At 41.2% G+C, this 21,693-nt stretch overlaps 1 protein-coding gene across 2 annotated transcripts in view; it reads left to right on the plus strand.

The window, feature by feature from the left end:
- Positions 1 to 21,082, plus strand: part of plxna4 (plexin A4) — a 250,805-nt gene extending 229,723 nt beyond the window's left edge. For both annotated transcript variants that reach the window (XM_023274628.3, XM_023274627.3), the window contains exons 28-32: positions 1,737 to 1,927; positions 6,465 to 6,634; positions 11,360 to 11,572; positions 15,728 to 15,878; positions 17,189 to 21,082. In XM_023274628.3, the coding sequence (XP_023130396.1) occupies positions 1,737 to 1,927; positions 6,465 to 6,634; positions 11,360 to 11,572; positions 15,728 to 15,878; positions 17,189 to 17,284 (821 nt within the window). In that variant the 3' untranslated portion in view covers positions 17,285 to 21,082. The remainder of the gene's footprint in view (positions 1 to 1,736; positions 1,928 to 6,464; positions 6,635 to 11,359; positions 11,573 to 15,727; positions 15,879 to 17,188) is intronic.
- The last annotated feature ends 611 nt before the right edge of the window (positions 21,083 to 21,693 follow it).

Raw genomic sequence — 21,693 nt, forward strand, 5'->3', positions numbered from 1 at the left:
GTCTCCTTGAACCTGCAAAACCATCAAGTTAGTTCCTGATCAAAGGCTGGCCCCGCTGGTCACAAACACTTCAGACACTTCAAATGTGGTGCCACATTATTAGCATCGCCTCATCTCCATATGGTCTCACCTCACCTCTCCGGCACCAAATTAAACCAGATAGGACAAGAAGAGCAGTGCAACAGAAAAGGGAGGGAAGATGCCAGGATTATCTCCCGCCAGTATTTTTTTAGAGATTGACTTCAAATGGAAGTGTGATGCACTTCACAACTGTGCAGTACTTGAGAGTGACTTTGAACTCTCCCTGAGTACAATGGCCAAATAACAAAGAAAGAGAAGAGGCTGAATTTAATATAACTGCAGAGGAAGCGGATGGAGGGTGGAGCTGAAGAGAAAGTTGTAGAAAAAGTTCAAAGATTCAGACAAACACTGTCTAACATGTTGAGTCAGAGAATGAAAGGAGAACCCTTTGTGTTTGATCTTTGATGTAATGTTTCCATCAGAAACCACAAGGCGAAAACAAACAAAAAAAAAGAAAAATAACAGCCTGTGTGTGTTGAGCTGGATCAGAATAGAATCCAATCTCGAAATGTTTCTCCTGTGTATCCCGGACTCTGCGTAACCCTCAGCTTCTATCTTCCTGAATAAATAATTAACATAAAATGAATGTACTGATCTGCATTTACACAGGGGCCAACCTAACATTGTCTTCCACACATACAACATCAAAAGAAGCACAATTAGCGTCACATTTGTCCTGTATCCCTGAAAAAAAACAAAAGTAACACCACATCTCAGGCCCTGTAGAGAATAGTTGGTCAGCTGACCTTAAAGCAAAACTCCAGTTAAACATCCTCACTAAAGGGCCTTATAGGAGAGACAAACATTTTTTGTTGATCATACTGTAATCAAATTTTAGCAGTCGATACACACAAACAAACACACACACGCTTTGTATCTGATGTCTCCAGCTGTCTCTCTTTCCCCCCCAAGACTTTCTCCTCCACAACAATCCTCCCGCTTCTCTCTCTGGACAGATTGATTTCTGTCACAGTGAAAATCACTCTTTTTTCACTCCTCTCTCCAAACCGCACCCACTGATCAATTTTTTTCACACTGTGTAAACATTCATTGAGCCATGTGTTTGGAAATGTCATCGCCACTCTGACCATTGGGTGGGCCATACATATTTCATCTCGTCTGACACCTGTTCGATTTTGTGTCAGCTGGCAATACCATGTTTTGTCACTTGGAGAAGAAGCCATGAAAAATTAACCATGCAGACTTTGTAAAAGTTTCATATCCAATCTCCCCAACCTGTAAATTGAAAGCCACAAGCCAAGAAACTGTATTCTGCTGCTTACATGCAGGTTATGGATTTCCTTCCTTCTATAACTGTGGTTTTATTATTTTCATTTGTTTGTGCTGTCTAAGCCAGATTGTTGTTTTTTTTCTTAACATTCGTCTTGTTACTGGAGCAGTCTGCTCTGAGGCTATTTTAGATGTATTTTATTTGTTTTCAATGTCTTCTGTGTGATTATCTAAACCCAACAAAATGTACTTTTTTCAGTATACAGGTGTAAATATTATAAATTGACATTATATAGTATAGTATGAAGGTAGAAACCAATCTAAAGCAACTGTTGCTATAAGAAAACTAGCACTGGTTCTCTGACCTTGTGATTTACATCAGTTATATTAGTACTGCATAAACTAAAGCATGTTGTTCTTCACAGAAAACATGATAAAGTACACTGGAAGCCCTGACAGCCTGCGTTCCCGTACTCCCATGATCACTCCTGACCTGGAGAGCGGGGTGAAGGTTTGGCACTTGGTTAAGAACCATGAGCACGGAGACCAGAAGGAGGGCGACCGTGGCAGCAAAATGGTCTCTGAGATCTACTTGACGCGGCTTCTGGCTACCAAGGTGAGCCATCTCTGTTTAAGAAAACGTACCTTTGACAGTGTTTATGTTTTCATCGACCGTAAGTCATCTAAGCTAGTCATTACACAACCTCATGCAAAATATATTCTGCATGTGGATATGTAACTGTTTACAGAGCACCATGATCTCACAGCACAAAGAATTATTTGTCCCAACAATTGCATCGGCGACTAGTGTGTATCTAGAAGCAGCTCAGCGGGTGAAAGGCTAATAGGTCACCGTAACCTTCACCCTGTGTTCTAATGACTCAGAAATCCCTCGCTTTATTTAAATATTCATGCGTACTTTGGATGAGTCATCTCGGTGGAAAAGATTATTCAAATGTATTCCTCTATCCCCTCAGGTAAGAAAGAGAAAATAGATATTTCTGTTTGTTTTCTTTTTTCATTACTGTTGCATTGATGCAGCAGCATATCAAAAAGGGTAAAGAAGAAAAGACCCCATGAATCTAGTGAAGGTTTTCTGTAATAAAAAAATGATCCGGCAAAAATAGAAATGGCTATAAAATGAGAGTCTTTGAATGTGCCTTGCGACAATGGCCCCTAAGAAGGAAAAAAAATGCAGTTAATTTGGTTTGGAGGGAAATGTGACTTTGATCCAACAGCTGAATGCAAATTAACAATCCACTCCTAAAGCACCTTGTACCTCTTTTTTTCAGCAAGACAGCCATTCTATCAGACACAGACAGGCTTACAGGGAAGGTAAAAGAAAGAGGGAGGCTGTGAACTGAAAATGTTCGGGCTGTAATTTTTTGATGGAGGAACATTTCAGTTTGTTTTTGATCCACTGCCTGCCTTTGTATAGCAGTTCACATAAAGAGCATTAGCTCAGTTCTGTGTATGCAATATAAAATGCACAGTGGCAGGAGTGTAAAATGTCTCACACAGACAGTAAACAGGCGTAGAAAGAAGAGCCATGAGGATAAAAACCACCGCTCTGGAATGTGTTGTGTTGATGAATAAACTCCATGAAAGATATTTGCCACATAGGACCACAAGCAACATTAATCAGTGATGTGTGTTTTGCAAGTCCATGTTGTCTTTGATATAAGTAGTACCTTATACATGCAAACAAACCCAGAATGTTTGTTTAACTTAACTATTCTCTCGCTTTGTCAAAAACGAGTTTCCCTGTAAGCCTTTGTCATTTTTGCTGATCATATAAAGCCACAAGCATACACAGTAATAAGATAAAGTAAGTGAACCCTTTAAAATATCTGCATTTATTTATCTTAAATTATAGACAAGTTTTTATCCAAGTTACAACTGAGGACAAACAAGTGATTTTAGTAACACACAAATAATTTTATTTTTATTCATACTGAATAGATCATTCAAACATTCAGGGCATAGGTTGAAAACAGTCATGACTACTAATATCAACAAAAACTAATAGAAGTCAGGAGTTGGCTGACATGGAGTCCAATCAATGAGGCATAGTTAGAGATGTGTGGGTTGGAGCTACTCTGAATTATAAAAAACATTCAAACATTTAGAGTTTTCTATTGATAAGAAGCATCTACTGATCTTAGCTGTGCCTCTTAAAGAACACTATTAATCAATGATTAATGATCTAATCAAGTTATCTCAAAGAGTTAAGATACTTATCAGTCCACAGTTAGAGACACTGCTTTTAAATTGAGGCAATTTAGTATTGTGGCACCTCTCCTTACAAGTGGGCACCCAGCTAAGGTGGTTCCAAAGGCACAACACAAAATGCTCAGCGAGGTAAAAAAGAAACCCGGAGTAACAGCTAAAGGCTTAAAGGACTCATGGGAGCTGGTCAACATCTCTATTCATGGGTTTACCATATGCAAATCATGGTGCATGGTTACATGGAGCATGAGAAGCTGTTATTCTCCAAAAAACTGCAAACTGTGCCAAAGAGCACCTTGGAACTCTACAGCACCACAGGAAAAATGTTTTGTGGGCTAGTGAAACTAAGGCTGAATTGTCTGGGAAGAACACAGAGCACTATGAATGGCATAAAAAAGGGTACTCCACCGTACCTCACCAAAATGAAAGCATGTTGTTGAGGTACGGTGGACAGAGCATCATGATTGGAACTGTTTTACCACCTCTGAGGCTGAACAGCTTGCACTCATCGAGGGGAAAATGAAGGTATTTTACAGTACAACACCGGGGTCACTGTCTAGCAAGTGATGTTAAATGTTGGTGCAGCGGCATAATAATCTTACACATTTAAGCAAAGTTATTCCAGAATGACTTAAAACAAAGAAATCTGCCTTTTGGAGTAGCCCAGTCAGAGCCCCAACCTTAATCCACCAAAGTGCTGTGAAATAAACTTGTGAGAGATGTTAAGACCAGACTCCTAAAAATATATCTGAGTTCAAGTAGTTCTTGAGGAAGAGTGGTCCAAATTCCTCCTGAATGCTGTGCAAGTCTGATCCACAGCTGCTGGAAACGCTTGTTTGAGGTTACTGCTGCCAAAGAGGTTTGACCAGTTATTAAACCCAAGGGTTCACTTACTTTTCCACCAGCTTTGTGGATGTTTAATAGCTGTAGCCAACAAGGACACATTTTTTTCATGAAGATTATAATTGTTAGTGTGTTATTAGCTTAAGCACATTTGTTTATTTATACTTGTGACTTGGATCAATGTCCAATTAATGAAGAAAACCAGGTAATTTAGTGTTTTAAATACTTTTTCTTGTTACCGTTCTTGGAGAAAGTAATGACTGTGCAGATGTGTGGACAGATGAGCAAATGGTCATCAGTTATCAGAACAAGAGAGGTGTAAGAGTGACTGTGAAACAGGATAAAAATGAACTTATGAAAGAAAATAGTAAACAAACTGGTGATTGCACAATAAAAGAAGGGTGGGGGAAAATTGAGCAGCTGCCACCATGACACTGCAAAGTCCTCCACACACCTTCACACACACGTAGCCTCTAAGCCTGTGTGAGTCGCTCTATTTCCCTTCCCATATCCCATTCCAGATTGTAGGAAGGTGGCTCCTGACTGCAGACAAGCACATCATCCTTCCAGATGGATTGTTTTTGTGAAATAACCAGTTTATCTTGACTGGCCATCTCTCTTGGTGAGAAATGGTTGGGCAGACAGGCAGTGTAATTGACTGTGTTTGGCTTTCACCTTGCCAATAAATACCTCTGCCTGGCAACGCTGCTGACGCCTTTCATATTAGCTCCATCAGTGACACTCTGAGGGTGGGTACAGGACGTGTTCGTATGTATGGAGAAGCACTGGAAACGGTTGCATTTTCTATCCTCACTTGTACACTCCTCTGTGTGTGTGTGTGTGTGTGTGTGTGTGTGTGTGTGTGTGTGTGTGTGTGTGTGTGTCTGCCTCCCTGGTTCATTGCCATCCCCAACACTCTGATTGTTTACTTGCCTTGCATTTCAATGTGGAGGCAGACGGCATCAAAACATCCAGATGACACGTTGTGTTTAGAGTGCAGTCTAATGACAGGGTAGATGGTCGTGGAGGGGGGGTGTTGTTGGCAGTTTTAGCTCCACCAGGGAGCAAGAGAACCCTGTGATGATGGCAGTGCTGATATTGGTGCACCCCTTGAGATAAAGGATGACGAACAATGCCACAGCTTCAGCACTTGCAGGCCCACACACAGGTTTTTGGTGTCCGTACACACATGTATCCATCCACACACAAAATGTTAAGGTATTCCCTTGCCAGCTAATGCAGACTGTCACTAGCAAGACACGTGGGCTTGATATAGAGATATGTGATTCCATCTTCATGAAAAAACTATAAGCTGTCTGGAATGTGGGCCACATTAGAATTATAGCTGTGATTGTCGGACTAACAGGATTCTCTCCTCCCACTCTCTTCTACCTCTCTTGACTCTGTGCTTCGGTCACCCGCTCCACCCAAATTGGATTTTTATTTGCCAATGCCTGTACACACCTCATCTGCCACACTCAATGGCCTCTTTTTCTGATAGGAAACCTCTGTCGTTTCATTTCCATCCCTCGCTCTCGCCTTTTCCCGTGCATCCCATCAGCTCATTCTTTACAAGAGGATTAGATTCTCTCACTCTCTGTCTCTCTTCTCTCTTCTCCTCCTCCTTCTTAAAGTCGCCAACATTAAATCAAATTAGGGTCAATGGTGCAGTGTGGGAGCTAATCCGGCAGCACAAAGAGGCTTAGAAGATGCGCCTCCTGTTCCCAGATATTATTAAAAGTCAGCTGTGAAATAACAATTTCCCCCATCAAAGCTGCAAGCAGATTTAGGGGCCGGGTCTGTGAGATAGGAGTCAGACACATAAACATCGGCGCTAAGGGACAAAGTGACATGTACTGCACAATGCATAGACTCACACAGGAGAAAAAATACACAAGTTTATGGCAATCCTTCTGTCAACATGAGTCGGTGGTGTGTTGCAAAATGTATTAGATGCTGACAATCTCATTCGCTGGTTCTGTGTGTCCTGATCAATATCGATACACTACTGAATTAACATAATGAAAATGCAGACTCGTCAAAGACTGAAGCTTTTTATCTCTCCTCTCCTTGCTCTGTAGGGTACACTACAGAAGTTTGTGGATGACCTGTTTGAGACCATCTTCAGCACAGCCCATAGAGGCAGCGCTCTGCCACTCGCCATCAAATACATGTTTGACTTCCTGGACGAGCAGGCCGACAAACACAACATCCATGACCCACATGTTCGACACACATGGAAGAGCAACTGGTGAGTTCAGAATTTGCATCTGAATCAGCACATATTAACCTGCAAACACAGACATAGCGGGCTCTGGTCATGAATGTTTAGGACATTCCTCAGGTAGTTACTTAGATCTTTGATGGATATGTATATTTATTTAATCATTTGTACACCAGAGTGGCTCCATTCATGATGGTTGATTTCTGCACTAATGTTTAATGTACTCCAGGCACAACCAGTACATTTTGGCACATTTCACGTGGCATTGCCCTGGTATTGCCCTGTCAGTGCCAAGTTTCACCACACGCCTCATCCCTTCCTAATATCCATTAACCACAGGGGCGTGTAATCTTCATTAAAGCCAACCACAAGGGGCTAATCCAATTGGCTGCCAAGACTCTTCATCTATTATCATGGATAACTGGGCCAAAAAAATGCCTGTCACTGTGGAAATCTCCATAGTGACAAATGTACACTCCCAGGTGCACAAGTACACCTCTAAATTAATATCCGGTGATTAATTTAGTCCATATTGACCCTGTGAGCCCACCTTAAAAGGTTGGTTAGGGTTAAATAACCAACAGTGCACCAGAAAGAGGTGAGCGGAGAGAAATAAAAAGGTGAAGAAAAGGAAGTGAACGCTGTGGGAGTTAAATGCACACTAATATCTCATTAGCCTCCCAGCCTCTGCCAAGATCCCAGCATGCATCACTCAGTCCAAGGCCCAGGAGAACCACAGAGATGGAAGGAAAAATTGATGTTCATCAAGGGACAAATAGAAATGGCGAGAGGAATGGGTAGGGGGGCTAAAGAAGAAATATTATTTACTCAATTGTCCTAATTTTAGTATTTCTTGTGTCTGCATTATTGGGCCATTTGCAGTGTGTGTTAAGTGTTTTCTGAGACCGCAGCGGGTTGCTCTTACATTACACTTTTTATGGGCTCTCACTATAGGGCTGTGAATGAATAGCAATTTATCATAACACACCCTGACAAAAAGCCACTTCGATTGGACACAGTTTGTGCTGATGCCACCACAGATATCTTCTCTGTGTGGGATGTGCATATGCCTGTGTCTTTATGCTTCTCACTGTGTGTGCTTACGCATAACCTTCAGTCATCTCAAAAGACTGCAATCTTGGCCGCAACAAAAGCCTTCATTTTGTCTGACGGTAGAGAATAATAATACCAGTGTCCCTCCCAAGCTGAGCCCCTATCCCATTAAACCTTTCAGTTCCATCGTCATCATACGCGCCATTAACTTCTACCGCAGCACCCCACTGCTACTCCCGCCTCCCCTTCAGGGTTTTCCTTCCATCAGTATATCCCCTGATAGAACCCTTGTGTTAGATGATCATTTGGCCTGTAGTTTGGTTTTTAATACCAGTCACATTATATTTTTAGATCGGATCTACTAACCAATAACTTTTTAAAAAAATAGTATTTTTATGAAGACAAGTGTTCATTTACATATTTTATGCTGACATTAGACTGCAAATTGTTTTTCATTTGTTGCCTAGAAACTTCCTTTTACATTTCTTTTAAAAGTAGGAAATCATTACATTCCACTTCCATTGACTCTGCACAGAATCCACACAGTCTAAGACCTGAAAGAGACCTAAAGATGGCATTCAGAATTTATTCTAGCCCAGGATATCTCTGACCCCTTATAATCCAAGCCATCCTTCACAACAGTCAAATGATTGCAGTAGCACTAACATTATACCTTACTCTGCCCATATTTTATAAAGCAAATTGTAAATTTTGATTGTACAAAGTTAAAATCGGTTAAACAGTTAGTTGTTACTGCATTGTGTGGCAGAGTTGTAACATGCTTTCGTATGTGTGTACAGTAAGTGTGTGCATACATGAGTCACTGGCTCCTAGAGCATCTCCAGATGGTATCTTTTGGATTAGTGGCAGTGTGTCAGCGTCTGCTCCCATCCTCACTCCTCTGTATTGGGTGTGCGTGTGTCTGTCTCCTTCCACTGCACGTTTGTCGTGTTGGGATGGAACAGACAGAATTTTAATTATTGTGCAAAACTGGCACATACTCTCCTCTTTTCTGCATGCAGATCACCACCTATCTGCTGTCATACTGCAGTCCTGTCGTTCTCAGATTGTAAATAGCACCACTACGACATACAAACAGCTTATGAAGTAGAGGACTAACACTTGCCTTTCACATGAAAAGTAGTGCTTTTTTGGCTACTGTGGTCCTCATTGGAACAATGTCCAGTAAGGTCACCTTTACGAAGCTTTTAATTCAAACCTGCATTAAAAAAAAGTCAGGTTTGGTCACTTCCTCGTCTGTGGTGTAATGCCTCCAGTGGGATGCTCTAAATCACAACATCTGTGACCCTTTGCCTGCCAATGGCAAGCAAATTCATCGGGCCCTTCTGCAGAACTGGGGTAATGTCCTACAACTGCAGATTCAGAGGCTCATTGGCTAGTTGTGTGTGCCAGAAGTGTTGAGCAGTGCAAATTGCAAGAGACAGCTAAAGGGCCCACATGGAGACTTAGGTGTATATGCACAACACTGTGCGAAATATTTAGGTATCAAAATTGATGTGAGGATGCTTCCAAAAATAGTTATTTAAAGTGAAGTAAACAGATACAAGCCTCTCTCATGTTGATATCTGGTGTGACCATCCTTTACCTTAAGAGCAGCAGCAATTCTCTGAGCTGCATGTACACAGTTTGTCGAGCAGGTTGGTGGTTCAAACATCTTGAAGAACTTGCTCCAGTTCTTGTGTGGATATAGATTGGCTCAACTGCTTCTGTCTCATGTAATGTCAGATTGCCTTCATGATGTTGAGATCAGGGCTCTGTGGGGCTACAAAATCTGTTGCAAGACCCCTTTCTTTTCTTTTCAGTGAAGATAGCTGACAGTAAACAGACCTGTGGTTGTTTTCCTCCTTGACGGTTCCAAGGTATTGTCAATACTGGTTGGTAATGTTTTCTACCTAGAGAGATGAGGACTTGCAGAGTTCTTTTCATTTCTGTAGTGCTCCATAAGTATTCACTCCTTTTGATGCAGACATTGTACTCCTTCTCTAAGCAATGAATTGTACCAGACGCTATTTGCTACGGTAAATATGGTATGAAGTGTTACTTGTAACAAATGGTTATTATTAGATTGAGTAAAATTGTGTTTTTTATACTACGCTTTTTCTTTTAGCAGTTTGAATCAACTTTGTAGGCATGAATCAATGGACAGAAAAATACGTTTTTTTTTCTCTCCGACTCCAACAGCATAATTCCTCTCGGATAAGAGATGCCCTTGATCTTGGCAGCTGATATTTAACCTAATCCCTGACCAAAAGGCCAGATCATGGCTATCATTCAGATTTCTAGAATCACTCAGCATGAGTTAACTGCAGACATTCTATGCTTTGCCTATCTTCAATGGAGAACGTGTAGATGGTATTATGATGGTCATTTTCAACCCCAAAAATTGTGAGGAACCTCATTATTTTAGCATCCAGTGCGCCATTGAAGCAGCAGATTGTCAACAATCAAGGCAGCACAGCAGTGGTGTTAATATCCCTTTGATCCCTGCACCTAATCCCACTAGATTCTTTGCTTAGATTAATTTTGAAGTTATAATGCAGAGTTTTTCCTTTCCAAGTCCAAATCCTCTTTTGTGAGATTGTACATCTGAATGGCTTTATGGGTGGTTGTGTGAGAATAAATGCTTTGTGGGATCATGGGGAGCACTGCTGGTATTTTAAATGATTGCATTTCAGGTTTTTTTTGTTATTTTCCCCTCATCCTTTGATATTGGTCCACGCATAGAATCCCCTGTGTAGGCTACACCGCAATGTCTTTCCTGATTGATTTTTGCCACGTCAGCTAAAAGTGCATAGCCCAGAGAATAGGAAAGATACAGAGTTCCAAGTAACACTCAGCTCTTTCTTAATACCACCTGAGCCCCTTTCACTGCAGCGCACAGATAAAGCTGGCCCAATATCTATTCATTTAGGCAGAAACAAGCCCAGCAAATAAACAGACTTGTATATTTTTATTATTCTAGACAGGCACAAAATAGGACCCACTTGCACAAACAAGGCAATATGAACTGTGTCACTGTGCGGCCCCCAGCGAGGACCCCTGGACACTGCTAAAAAAAAAATGAGAGCCAGCAACCACCTGGCTTTAAAGATAAAGCCTTTATTGAATTGAGCACACACATCAAATAGAGCACATCAACAACAGCAGGGCCTGTGTACTAGCTTTGTAAAGTGAATGAATCCCCGTCCCTTCTGGTGAATAATATCTTCATGCCTATTGACTAGCTGGCTGTAGCAAATTTGAAAATGGCATTTAGGGACTTAATCTCAGAGCAGTTCAACAGGACACAAACTGTTGTTTTACTTTACACTCTTTGTTGCTCAGTTTGAATGGTTATTTGAGCATTCTGTCACTGAGATGGAAGTGAACAATCAATGCACAAGTAATTTTAATGACAGGAGGCACAATACAGAGGACATTCACATGCCTAAATAGCACTTTTTTTCAAAGACACTGTTTTGTTTACAGGTTAAACTACAAATTCAGTTACGGTACAATGAGTTAAAGCATCACAAAAAATTAACGTATCTAGAATTGAAAATAAAACCCATTTAAATAGAAACTGACTGCAACACAATACTGTACCATTGTTTGACACTAATGGAAAAGTTAAAATACAACACTTGTATAGTTTTACTAGTTTGTCACTAAACTACTTTTTTTTCTACTCTTGTGCAGCCTACCTCTGCGTTTCTGGGTGAATGTGATCAAGAACCCCCAGTTTGTGTTCGACATCCATAAGAGCAGCATCACAGATGCCTGTCTGTCTGTGGTGGCCCAGACTTTCATGGACTCCTGCTCCACCTCAGAACACCGCCTTGGGAAAGACTCACCCTCCAACAAGCTGCTTTATGCCAAGGACATCCCCAGCTACAAGAGCTGGGTGGAGAGGTGAGCTGTCGATGAAAGTGCATGTGCGTACTCACCAGTCACTGGGTAGATGAAGACAGAGAAGACCATCAGAAAATGTGCATTAGCTATGTTTCATTTCAAAACACTATGCGACTGCAGCACTGTGATCTATGAGCTGTGAAACCCAATCCAAATTACAACACAGTGAGAATGGATGGGAGTGCCTAGGGCATGAAGTCTACAGTGCAGAGGAGTCAGTGTTGGGAGGGTTCAGAGATATGTGTGGAAAAAAAAGAGAGAAAGCATTTTTGAGAGTTGCAGGCAGCAGAAGCCGGTAATTTGTTAAAATGGGAGTTTTATTAAATTTATTTGTCAGGAGGGGAGGCGAAGAGGTCCTGAATAAAAGATGGGGTACTGTGAATTGGTTCAGAGTATTTATGTGGCTGGAGCGTCGTCACAAAGCAAGCCTCAGGATGAGGAATATATGTGCCCTGTTTGAATAGGTGGGACCAAATAAGGAGCATCAGGCTCAGGGCTGTGCTGAGTGTGTGTATCTGTGTCTGCAGTGTGTTTATGTGATGCCCCATAAACACAGTTAAAGGGATGGTTTGGTTTCTTTGAAGTGGGGTTGTATGAGGTACTTATCCATAGTCTGTGTATTACCTACACTAGATGACTGCAGGCATGCCTCTGGTTTGGAGAAGCAGCTAAACACAGCCTCAGCAACAAAACGTATTTTATCCAGCAAAGTGAAAATTCAGGTTAAGTGTACGCCCTTTTCCACACTGAGCTGAAGTAGCTATATCACTCTCTTCATAGCCACCAGACTCTGTTGACAAAAATGGTAATTTTACTTTGCAGAACACAGGAGTTGTCTGTTATTGCCCAAGTCTGCTATTGTGTGATTTTGGTGTTTTAACACATTCGTTTGGATCCAAACTAACATGTTAAAAACACCCAAAGTAAAACACAAACAAACTAGTTGAACAGGCAGGGGTAGACCAGCAATTCCAGTTTTCTGAAAGATAAAATTACTGTTTTTGTCAATAGAGTCTGGTTCTTAGGAGTGGGTATAGAGCAATATAAACGCTTCAGTTCCCTGTCATAAAGGCCTGTCTGGCAGCAAGGTAAAAGACTTGAAAATGTTCTAAAAACAGCATGCACTCCAATGGAGATTATATTTTTAGGTGGCCAAAATACCGCTTTGTTGCTACCCTGTCTACAGCAGTACATTACTTAGCTTCTGTGCTGGTCCTCCTGTTTTGCTTCTCCAAACTGAGGGCATGCTAACTGTTACTGCTGTAGGTAACACACTGACAATGGATAAGTACCTCATACAACCCCACTTCAAAAAACCAAGCCATCCCTTTATAAGTGTGAGGAAACTGGGGGACTCCTCTGTTTCATCTCTTATTCTAAAGACTTCTTCAGTTCTAACTGACCACTGGAGAGTCTCGGGCTTTTATGGTCCCATGGGATTGTTAGCGCCTTGAGAGTCGCTGAGGTGACATTAGAGTGATTGACTCAGTCGGCTATCACGTGAAGCAGTAGTGTCCATTGAGTCGAGGTGTGAATATGTGTTACGTTATCTAGGGAGCGATCTCAGAACAGCATTGCAAGTGGCTCATAAGTGGCATTGCAGGCTACCTCCTATGTTAAGCGAAGGCTTGCTTCAAAACATTGTTCTTCTCTGTCCAAAAATATGAGCATTGTTGTTCTCAAATGAGTGTCCCTTGTCCTTCAGATGCAAGTTGACTGCTGAGTCTTTACCTGAGGGGTTGAATCTCCTACGTGGTGTCATGCGCTTGTTTTGTTCCCCCAATATACAGGTCATTCCTCACTGCACTGAGCTGTGTATACCACATAGCTCTGTTCATGTCTTAGCGTTTTATCCTCAGGGTGGACAAGCTTCTGTCTCAGCATATTACTGGGCTTAAAGGGCAGACATGTGGTTTGTTGAGTTTTTCAGATACTCCTGCAATGTAGAAAATAACAGTGTTGTTCCAGTGATTGTTCTTTTCCTCTGCCTGTTCTGTGGTTTTGACAAAGGCCAACTTTAAAGTACCACACATTTTTTGTGTTCTTCTAGTCTCTGCACTTATTTCCCTTTCCCTCTGTCCTTATAGACATGTTCTGAGTCTCATAGTGCAGGGTTCTGATAACGTCCAGCTTGTACTCCAATATACTAAGTATTGATCTGTATGTGGGGTCTCTGTATACTTCGATGTTTAGGCTTCGTCATTTTCAGTGTGCACTGCCCAATCCAAGAAGGCCAGGCTGTTTCTTCTGACAATATACTAAATTTGTTCAAATGAAAACCTTTGTGCCAAAATTAAGAAAAACACAAACTCCAACACAAAACATTGTAGAAGTACTTTTGTTTCTTTATGTTTCGAATATGTGTAAATAAAATAGAACTTTATAACATTCATCTTTAACACCTAATGGGCTGTTACTCAATCAGATGGATATTGCTCAAGACAGAAGACTCCACATAGCAAGAGGCAGCTAAATCAGAGCCGAAGTAGTGCATTTTTAAATTTATTTGAACAGAAACTGGTTAAAAAATAAAGGTACCAATAACTGGAAAAAATGCAGAATATCCCATCCAACGATTGGCCAGTCTCTTGACAGAAACATCAAAGTATACAGAAAACCCACACAGATAAATGTTTACGATACTGGAGCAGAAGGTTGGGATTATCAGAACTTTGACCCATAGTCCTCAAAACATGTCCATAAGGACAGAGGGGAAAGAGAAGGAACACAAAGACACCAGAGAAGCAGTTCAAAATAAAGCACCATAAGGAGAACTATGCACCATATGCAGTTCAGTGCAGTGAGGAAGACACAGACCTATATTGTGTGGAAACAAAACACTATTTGCAAGCACATGGCACAACACGAGAACCAACTGCCGAGGTCAATATTCAGCAGTCCATCTACAGCTAAAGGGTAAGGGAGGCTCATTTGAAGACAATAATGCTCACATTTTGGCCAGAGAACAAGGATGGGAAAAGAAGCCATTTACATGAAACTCAATCTGCCGTCACTTAACAGAGGCAGTGGCCTATGACACCACTTATCAGCTACTTACAATGCAGCCCTGTTGTCCCTCACCAGATAACTTGACACCTATTCACACCTTGACCCGGGGGACCCTAATGACTCACACGTGACCTGAACAACTGTCAAGGTGCTAGCAACTCCACATTAGCTTAAATGCCTGGGACTCCCTATCAGTCAGTCAGAACTGAAGAGGCCTTTTGGATGGCAGATAAAACAGTCTGGAGGACTGAGAATCTTCACAGACACTCTCCATAGACATGCTCTCACAAATTAGTCTCAGAGTTACTTTTTTGCTTTGGTCTGACATCTTATCCTTGCACACACATTTATATTGATTAAAGTGGAACTCATGCCCATTAAAATACTCCTACAAGGTTGCTTATTTTAGCATTATAAACAGTTCAGAAAAACTTAGACAACTACATGATTAAATTGTGTTGAAAAGGCCTGTTCAACGAATAGGATTTTAGCATGTTAAAAAACGATGTTTCCTAAAAAAAAGCACACCTGGTCTCTGCACCAACAATCCCCGTCTAGGAGCTCCCTATAACTGCCTTCCAGCACTGAACAGGTGTTGATACGGGTATGACCTCTGTGAGCAACACCCACCTGGCTTTGCCTTTTCTCAGTTTGCTCTGAAGACTTGTTTCCCGGCAAATATCATCTCTTTTTTCACACACTCCCAGAATTAGCCAACCATAGACCAGGCCTGTCCTCAAGCGGCTGCAGCTACAGGAATTTAATATGTAAATAAGAGGCTTTAATTAACATAGTTGATATGGGCAACACAGCTGCTGCTGACAGTGACTGATTGCCTTTACATCAAATGCAGCATGTGTGTCTGCTGCTGTGGTGTTCCAGGTTGAAGTCTAAGGCCTCTCAGCATCTATGATGACTCCATTTCAGTCACTTCACACACTTGTTGCCTCTGCGCTACAAGCATTAGCTATATATCTTCAAAGAACTGCCATAAACCACTGCAAGGAGTAATAAGCTCCAAAGGAAAACATCTACATTAAAACACTGAACTATTCATATTCTGTTTTCCTAACAACATTCCCTGCAGTAAACATATTTGTAACAAGCATTTAAAGCTTTGTTTTATTTCTCCTGCCCTCTCAACAGGTACTACTCAGACATTAGCAAGATGCCAGCGATCAGTGACCAGGACATGAATGCCTACTTGGCAGAACAGTCACGGATGCACATGAATGAGTTCAACACCATGAGCTCTCTCAGTGAGATTTACTCCTACGTGGGAAAATACACTGAGGAGGTACGTGATGCTGTGACTTACACTTACTAGACTTCTCGAAAACACATTAGTGTCATCACTAAGATCTGCTACACTGTAGGCTGATATATTTGATTTTTGGTAAAAAGGAAGGAAAAGATTCCAAATTTATACTTATGTAGGAAATGGTTGTTTTTCTTAAATCTTGCAGCCAACATCATTTAAAATTCTATGTAAATTCCTGTATTAATAATTCATTGACTCTACGATGGCATTTTATAGAGTCCTATGTGCTCCACCAGACTGTTAACCTGCATGCAGCCCGAGAGGCAAAGCCCAGGGCAAAACAAATTTCACAAATCACTAGTTGTTGAGGGGAAGGCTTCTCATGCCAATCAAACTGAAACTGACTTAGGTGAGCGTAACAACATCTGGATTATGACAGGTAAAATATTAAACATTATGGAAACAACACTGACAAATTAGGATTTTTAGAAAGTTAAATCCTTTGTTAAATGCCCTCTGCAGGCTTCAAAGGCAACTCTGAAACGCAGCTGTAGTCAGGTGGGATTCAGAGCAGCTACAGTGAATCCCAAAACTCATTCAGACAAAAAAATAGACATTAAATGTGTTTTCCAACCAACTGCTGCCTCCCCAATAACTTTGATTGATTGCTTTGTTCCCTGGAATTCTTCAGGTCTCCAAGTAGGCATCAAAATAATTTTACAGAGGCTTGTGCTATGAAGCAAGTTTGACATAGCCAGGCTTATTTTGACAAGAGTTAAAACTACAAGCAGAGACGATACGTATCATGGTGTTGCTTATTAACTGTCTTTGCTACTCTAGGCCTTTTGCTCAAGACTATGTGCTGCCTATTTCAGCCAAGAGGAACAGGTTGTTATATAATGAAGAGTATAAAAATGTATTCCAGTAAAAAGGCTGCAACTGCAAGTGAACCTAGAGAGAAATGCTGGTAGATAACTGTTAATTGTGTAAGTTAAAATCTTTATTTTACCACCCAGAGCCCTCTCAATTCAGTCTTCCACAAGGAAGGTGCTACAGTTTTTTTCAAAGCCACCCTTCAAGTCTACATGAATTTATTATTTCATATCAAGCATTCAAAAGACAGCTTCTAAGTGACTTGTTCCTTTATCTGTTTATAGAGTTTTGTCAGTACAGTCTGTAGTGTTTGGTGTCATCAGGATATTCCATTTTCTGCAGGGATATCCTATTGCCTTGAATTAGCAATAGTCATAAAGCAGGTTTGAAAGCACTGACTGCTGTTTTGCTACATTGAGTGCTTTCAGTAATGGCATTGTGTATCTGTGTTTACCTCATTGTCCTGCTGGCAGATTGTGTGTTCACTGGAGCAGGACGATGCAGCCAGGAAACAGAGGCTGGCCTTTAAGCTGGAGCAGGTGGTGGCCTTCATGAGTCTGGAGAGCTGAGGACCGCACTTCCCAGGGTGCACTGGGAAGAGACCCCATCAGAAACCGAGCCGTGCCTGAGCGAAGACCTGTCCCCATCTTTTTCATCATGTGACTTCCTCCCTCCGCCTTTCAGAGATGACTTCTTCCTTGACCTTTTTTCTGCTTCCTCTTCCCGGAGAAATATTTAGTTTTCCTCATCCACTCTGCTGCATAGACTAGTTTACCTGAATATATGTGAGGGGTGGTCTGGGGCTGAGGCTGGTGTCTCCTGCAGTGCAATGTGGGGGGATCCCTCAGCTTCACCACAGGGGGAGCTTCAAGGGGTGATTGCTTGAAAGCTGGCCATATTGGCATACTTCAGTCCCCCTGCTGGAAGAAAAGAGGGGAAAAAACATTTTTATGTTGCCTTCAAGAATTTACACTGATAGGTAATTCTTTAAAAACCACGATGTTGGGTGTCCATTTGGTTGAGAACTTTTCAAAATAGGATAGTTAAAATTAAACCATCTCTAGAGTTCAGTTTATTGTAGTTCTATATTCAATATACGGAATCAAGTGGAAACAACGCTGATGACTGCAAGCCAAATGAACACCTCTGAAGGAAATTAATGCAAGGATGGTTTGCCAAGTTTACACTGTACCTTCAAGCAAAGCATACATATCCGTGAAATCTGGGGCGAGACCAGGCAAACCTAGAATGTTCTTGTGTTCTTTCAATGTAGCTGGAGTTGTATTTAAAAAAAAAAAAAAAAAAGACTGTGGGGTTAGGGGAGGATTATTGCTTCTCTGAACTTTTCCTTTATTGAAACGAGACAGACACTAAAACTTTACAAACCAGAGCATCCCCAGCCTATAGCCCTTTGCAACATTCACACATTTTTACCTGCCCAGCGTACATTTAAGAAAACGCTCATTATTTCTGCTTCCATTTGGCTTATATGGCTACTGCAAATTTAAGCTATTAGAAGAAACCCTGGAGCCTCCACCCAAGTTGGATCCTTTGTAAAAAGCACACCACCAACTCTGGAAGACAATGTTTTGACTGCTAACCCAAACACCAGGAGCAGTCTTTGCCTGGCTCTTGCCACTTCCAATCTTGTGTCGCCACTGCGACGGTCTATCAAAGCACACACATGCACAGATACACACACAATCAGCAGCTGCCCAAGATCCTGACTGCCCAGTTATCTACGCCAACCCTGGAGGAGGTAAAGGGAAGAGCTGACTGAAATGCACTGGGTAAGAAACTGCTTGATCAGTTAAAAAAAAAAAAAAAAAAAAAAAAAGATTCAATACAGCGTGGTCACAAATGGCTGACTGCTACCTAAAGGGGCTCTGTTGTGAGAGTAGCACTTCTTTCCCAGGATGTTCTTATTTTAAGACTTTTGTGTGGAGAAATCAAATGAGATGGACTTAGTTGGTCAGCCAAAAACCAAAGGAGCTTGAAATTTTCAAAATGGTCAAAAATGTATTTATAAAGTGCCACTGAGGAACTGACAAAACAGGACTATGTACAAGACAACCACTTCTACGACAAAAAAATATTGTGACTGGAACTTTAAGAAACCTGTGTGATTTTTCTGACCTCAGTGTGTCGAGGAGAGAGGCTCTGTGGGCGAGGTGATCTGATCCTCCTTTCTCTTTCCATCGTCCCGGGTCTCTCCAGCTCTCGGCACACCGTTCACCCTTTTGTCCGGCTCCTGACTTAACCACTTTCTTTTCTGTTTTGCACAAGCGTTGGAGATGGTAGCTAGTTGCATACGGCAAAACCCCAACTCTTGAGTGTGTAACTGTTGAGGCGCTCTTGTCTGTATTAGTGTAGTTGTCCTCAGTGGCGGCAGGGGGCAGCCTTCTCCAAAGCCTCAAAAAAAAAGGGAAAAAAAAAACCTGATAAAGCAGAGCAAGAAGCGAGCATCACAGCAAGACAAACAGAAAATGATGGACATTAACAGTAGATAAGACTTTTGGATGTGAACCCCCACTATGGGAGAGAGCGACTGAAAGAGATGATGGAGGCGCCCTCCGTACCTTTTGACCTCTGCCCTTTCTTTTGCCTTGACAACGTGCCCCATGTGGTGATGTGAATGTGTGAAGACCGCCCTAGGTCCACCTTGGGTCCTTTATTGGCTTTTTAAGCGCATGTAAAACGTAAACAATTTAAGAAACTTATTTAAAAAAAGTGAAAAATAAGAAAATTAAGCCTTGCAATGATGATGTGGATGTGTTCTTTTATCTTTCTTTTGCTTGGAAGAATCGAGATGGAAAAAGTGGATTGTTCATGTAATAAAAACTATAACTTTCGTTTAAGGTGGAACCTTTATCCAGTTCAGCCCCTACCGCAGAATCTCATCCCCATGGTTTTTGTGAAGTGATAGATGCTAAATAAAACAGATATTATATACCTTTGCATGTTGACCTATTTGGATGGTATGAAATGGAACTGCCTTGCTCAAAGATATTTATATACTGCTACAACTACTAGGGACCTTAAGGTCATTTAAAAGCCCACTTTTCAGTTTAAGATCATGGATCTCACATACAGACACCATGAACCTCATTTTGAATTTCCTGTCCTACTTACTGTGTCCTTCATTACAGACCATCAGTGTTTTGTGACAGCTGTGCCTCCTCTGTGGCTTTAGTTTTGGTAGACAGAAGTTGCAACAAGTCTTGTTCTGTCTTTGCTGCTGTTACGTCTTGTTTTGAGAGCTGGCTGCTGCATTAGATTGATTATTTCATCTTAATAATTGCTTAACTTTTCTCTCTATCAGTTGAGCCCAGGACAGAAAATAAAGGCTTAGAGTGATTTTTCAAGTAACAAAAGATGAGCACTGATGAAAACAAACAGATGTGGTTCGACAAAAATTCATTTCATAAAAAGCAACAAAGGACTGCATCAGTTTGTTAACATGTGTGACACAAAATCTATCCATAAAACCTGGAATAAAGTACATACACATGTGATTTATCATGCAGGTAAACATAGCAGAGAGGCACATTAGCATTGACAGTATGTGTAAGACTTTGTTTGGCAAGTTTCTTTCATAGCCCTTGTGTCAAATGTATGTAAGTTATCCAAGTCATTGTTCATGAATTCACTTCTGCAGCTCTATAGTATGATGAATGTCTGTTGTTTCAACTTGGAGGGGTGCATTCACAAAGTGTTTACTACATTTTATGTAGTAAATACACTAATACCTGTTTCTGGAAAATGAGAGGACTAAGGATTCATTTAGGAGCCCGTTAACTGGCATTCACATTATACTAAACATATGGCTGAAACACCTTTTGGTAATTGTAAGGAAACCTCTTTCACTCGTGTAGCCAACATATTCTGTGTCTAGATACCCAAAGTTTCCCCTTTTTCCCTTTGTGTTACTAAACGACACAAACTGAGAGTCCTCAACTGTCATTGTGAATCTGCCCCCCAGTGTTACATCCTGTCTTTCATTTCTTCCTGCCCTGTCCCTTCCCCTGCAACAAAGGTTGTCTGCTAGTCGCCAACTTGAGTTGCCAAGAGCACAGATAAAGTTTCCACCTTCAAACGTTTTGTAGGAACTAAAAATGTCCTCCTAGCTCAGTGTTATAGCAGGTGTTACACAAACATGCTAGAAAAGACTTTTACTAGATCATATTTGAAAGATAAAGAGTATCTTATCGAGAGATAAAAACGAAACCTGGGGGATATAAGGCGAGCTTCTCTAACTTTGTTATAATTAATTGTATACCTGTGTATGTAAATATAATGCATTCCTATTTTGCAGTCAAGAACAAAATACTATTTGTAATATAGAATAAACTTTATTATGAAACCAAGCACTTCATGATTGTATTGTCTGTTTGTGGCCGTTTGCACACAGCCTGGAGGCTAATTGACCTGAACTGACCTATATTTGAACTATGCCATTTCTGATGATCCGAGTACTGCAATCTCTTGCAAGATGTGCATTTGCTGATAAATATTTAAAGATCCAGTCAATTTCCAAGGCGTCTTCACAAGTCTGCCGTGGGTGGAGCTTTGCTGGCAGGTCAAGGAAGTCACCAAAACCCAATTAGACACTTGGTGAGCAAAAATATGGAAGTTGTCAGGTGCGAACAAGCGCGACAAAACCAACAGAGGAGACATGGAGAGGTGTCAGTTAAGCAGACTTTGTATTTACCCACCAAGTCCCAGCATCAGGTAAAATCTGAAAAGAGCCCATGTAGGTGTACCAGACATTACAACAGCTTCAAAGTACATGGTGTCGAAGACTCCTCGACAACATTAATTTACTAAGTCATAAGTAATATCCATTCCATAGCATTCCTCATATAATGACTACATTGTGTCTCGCTAAATGGCCCTAATTTTCCTTTCCATCGTATTGACAGGCACTACAGGTGGTGTTCAGGGATGTCGAGGCCATCTCAGATCTCTCACTGACTGG

Source organism: Amphiprion ocellaris, chromosome 21, assembly GCF_022539595.1.
Source record: "Amphiprion ocellaris isolate individual 3 ecotype Okinawa chromosome 21, ASM2253959v1, whole genome shotgun sequence".
NCBI classification, from domain to species: domain Eukaryota; kingdom Metazoa; phylum Chordata; class Actinopteri; family Pomacentridae; genus Amphiprion; species Amphiprion ocellaris.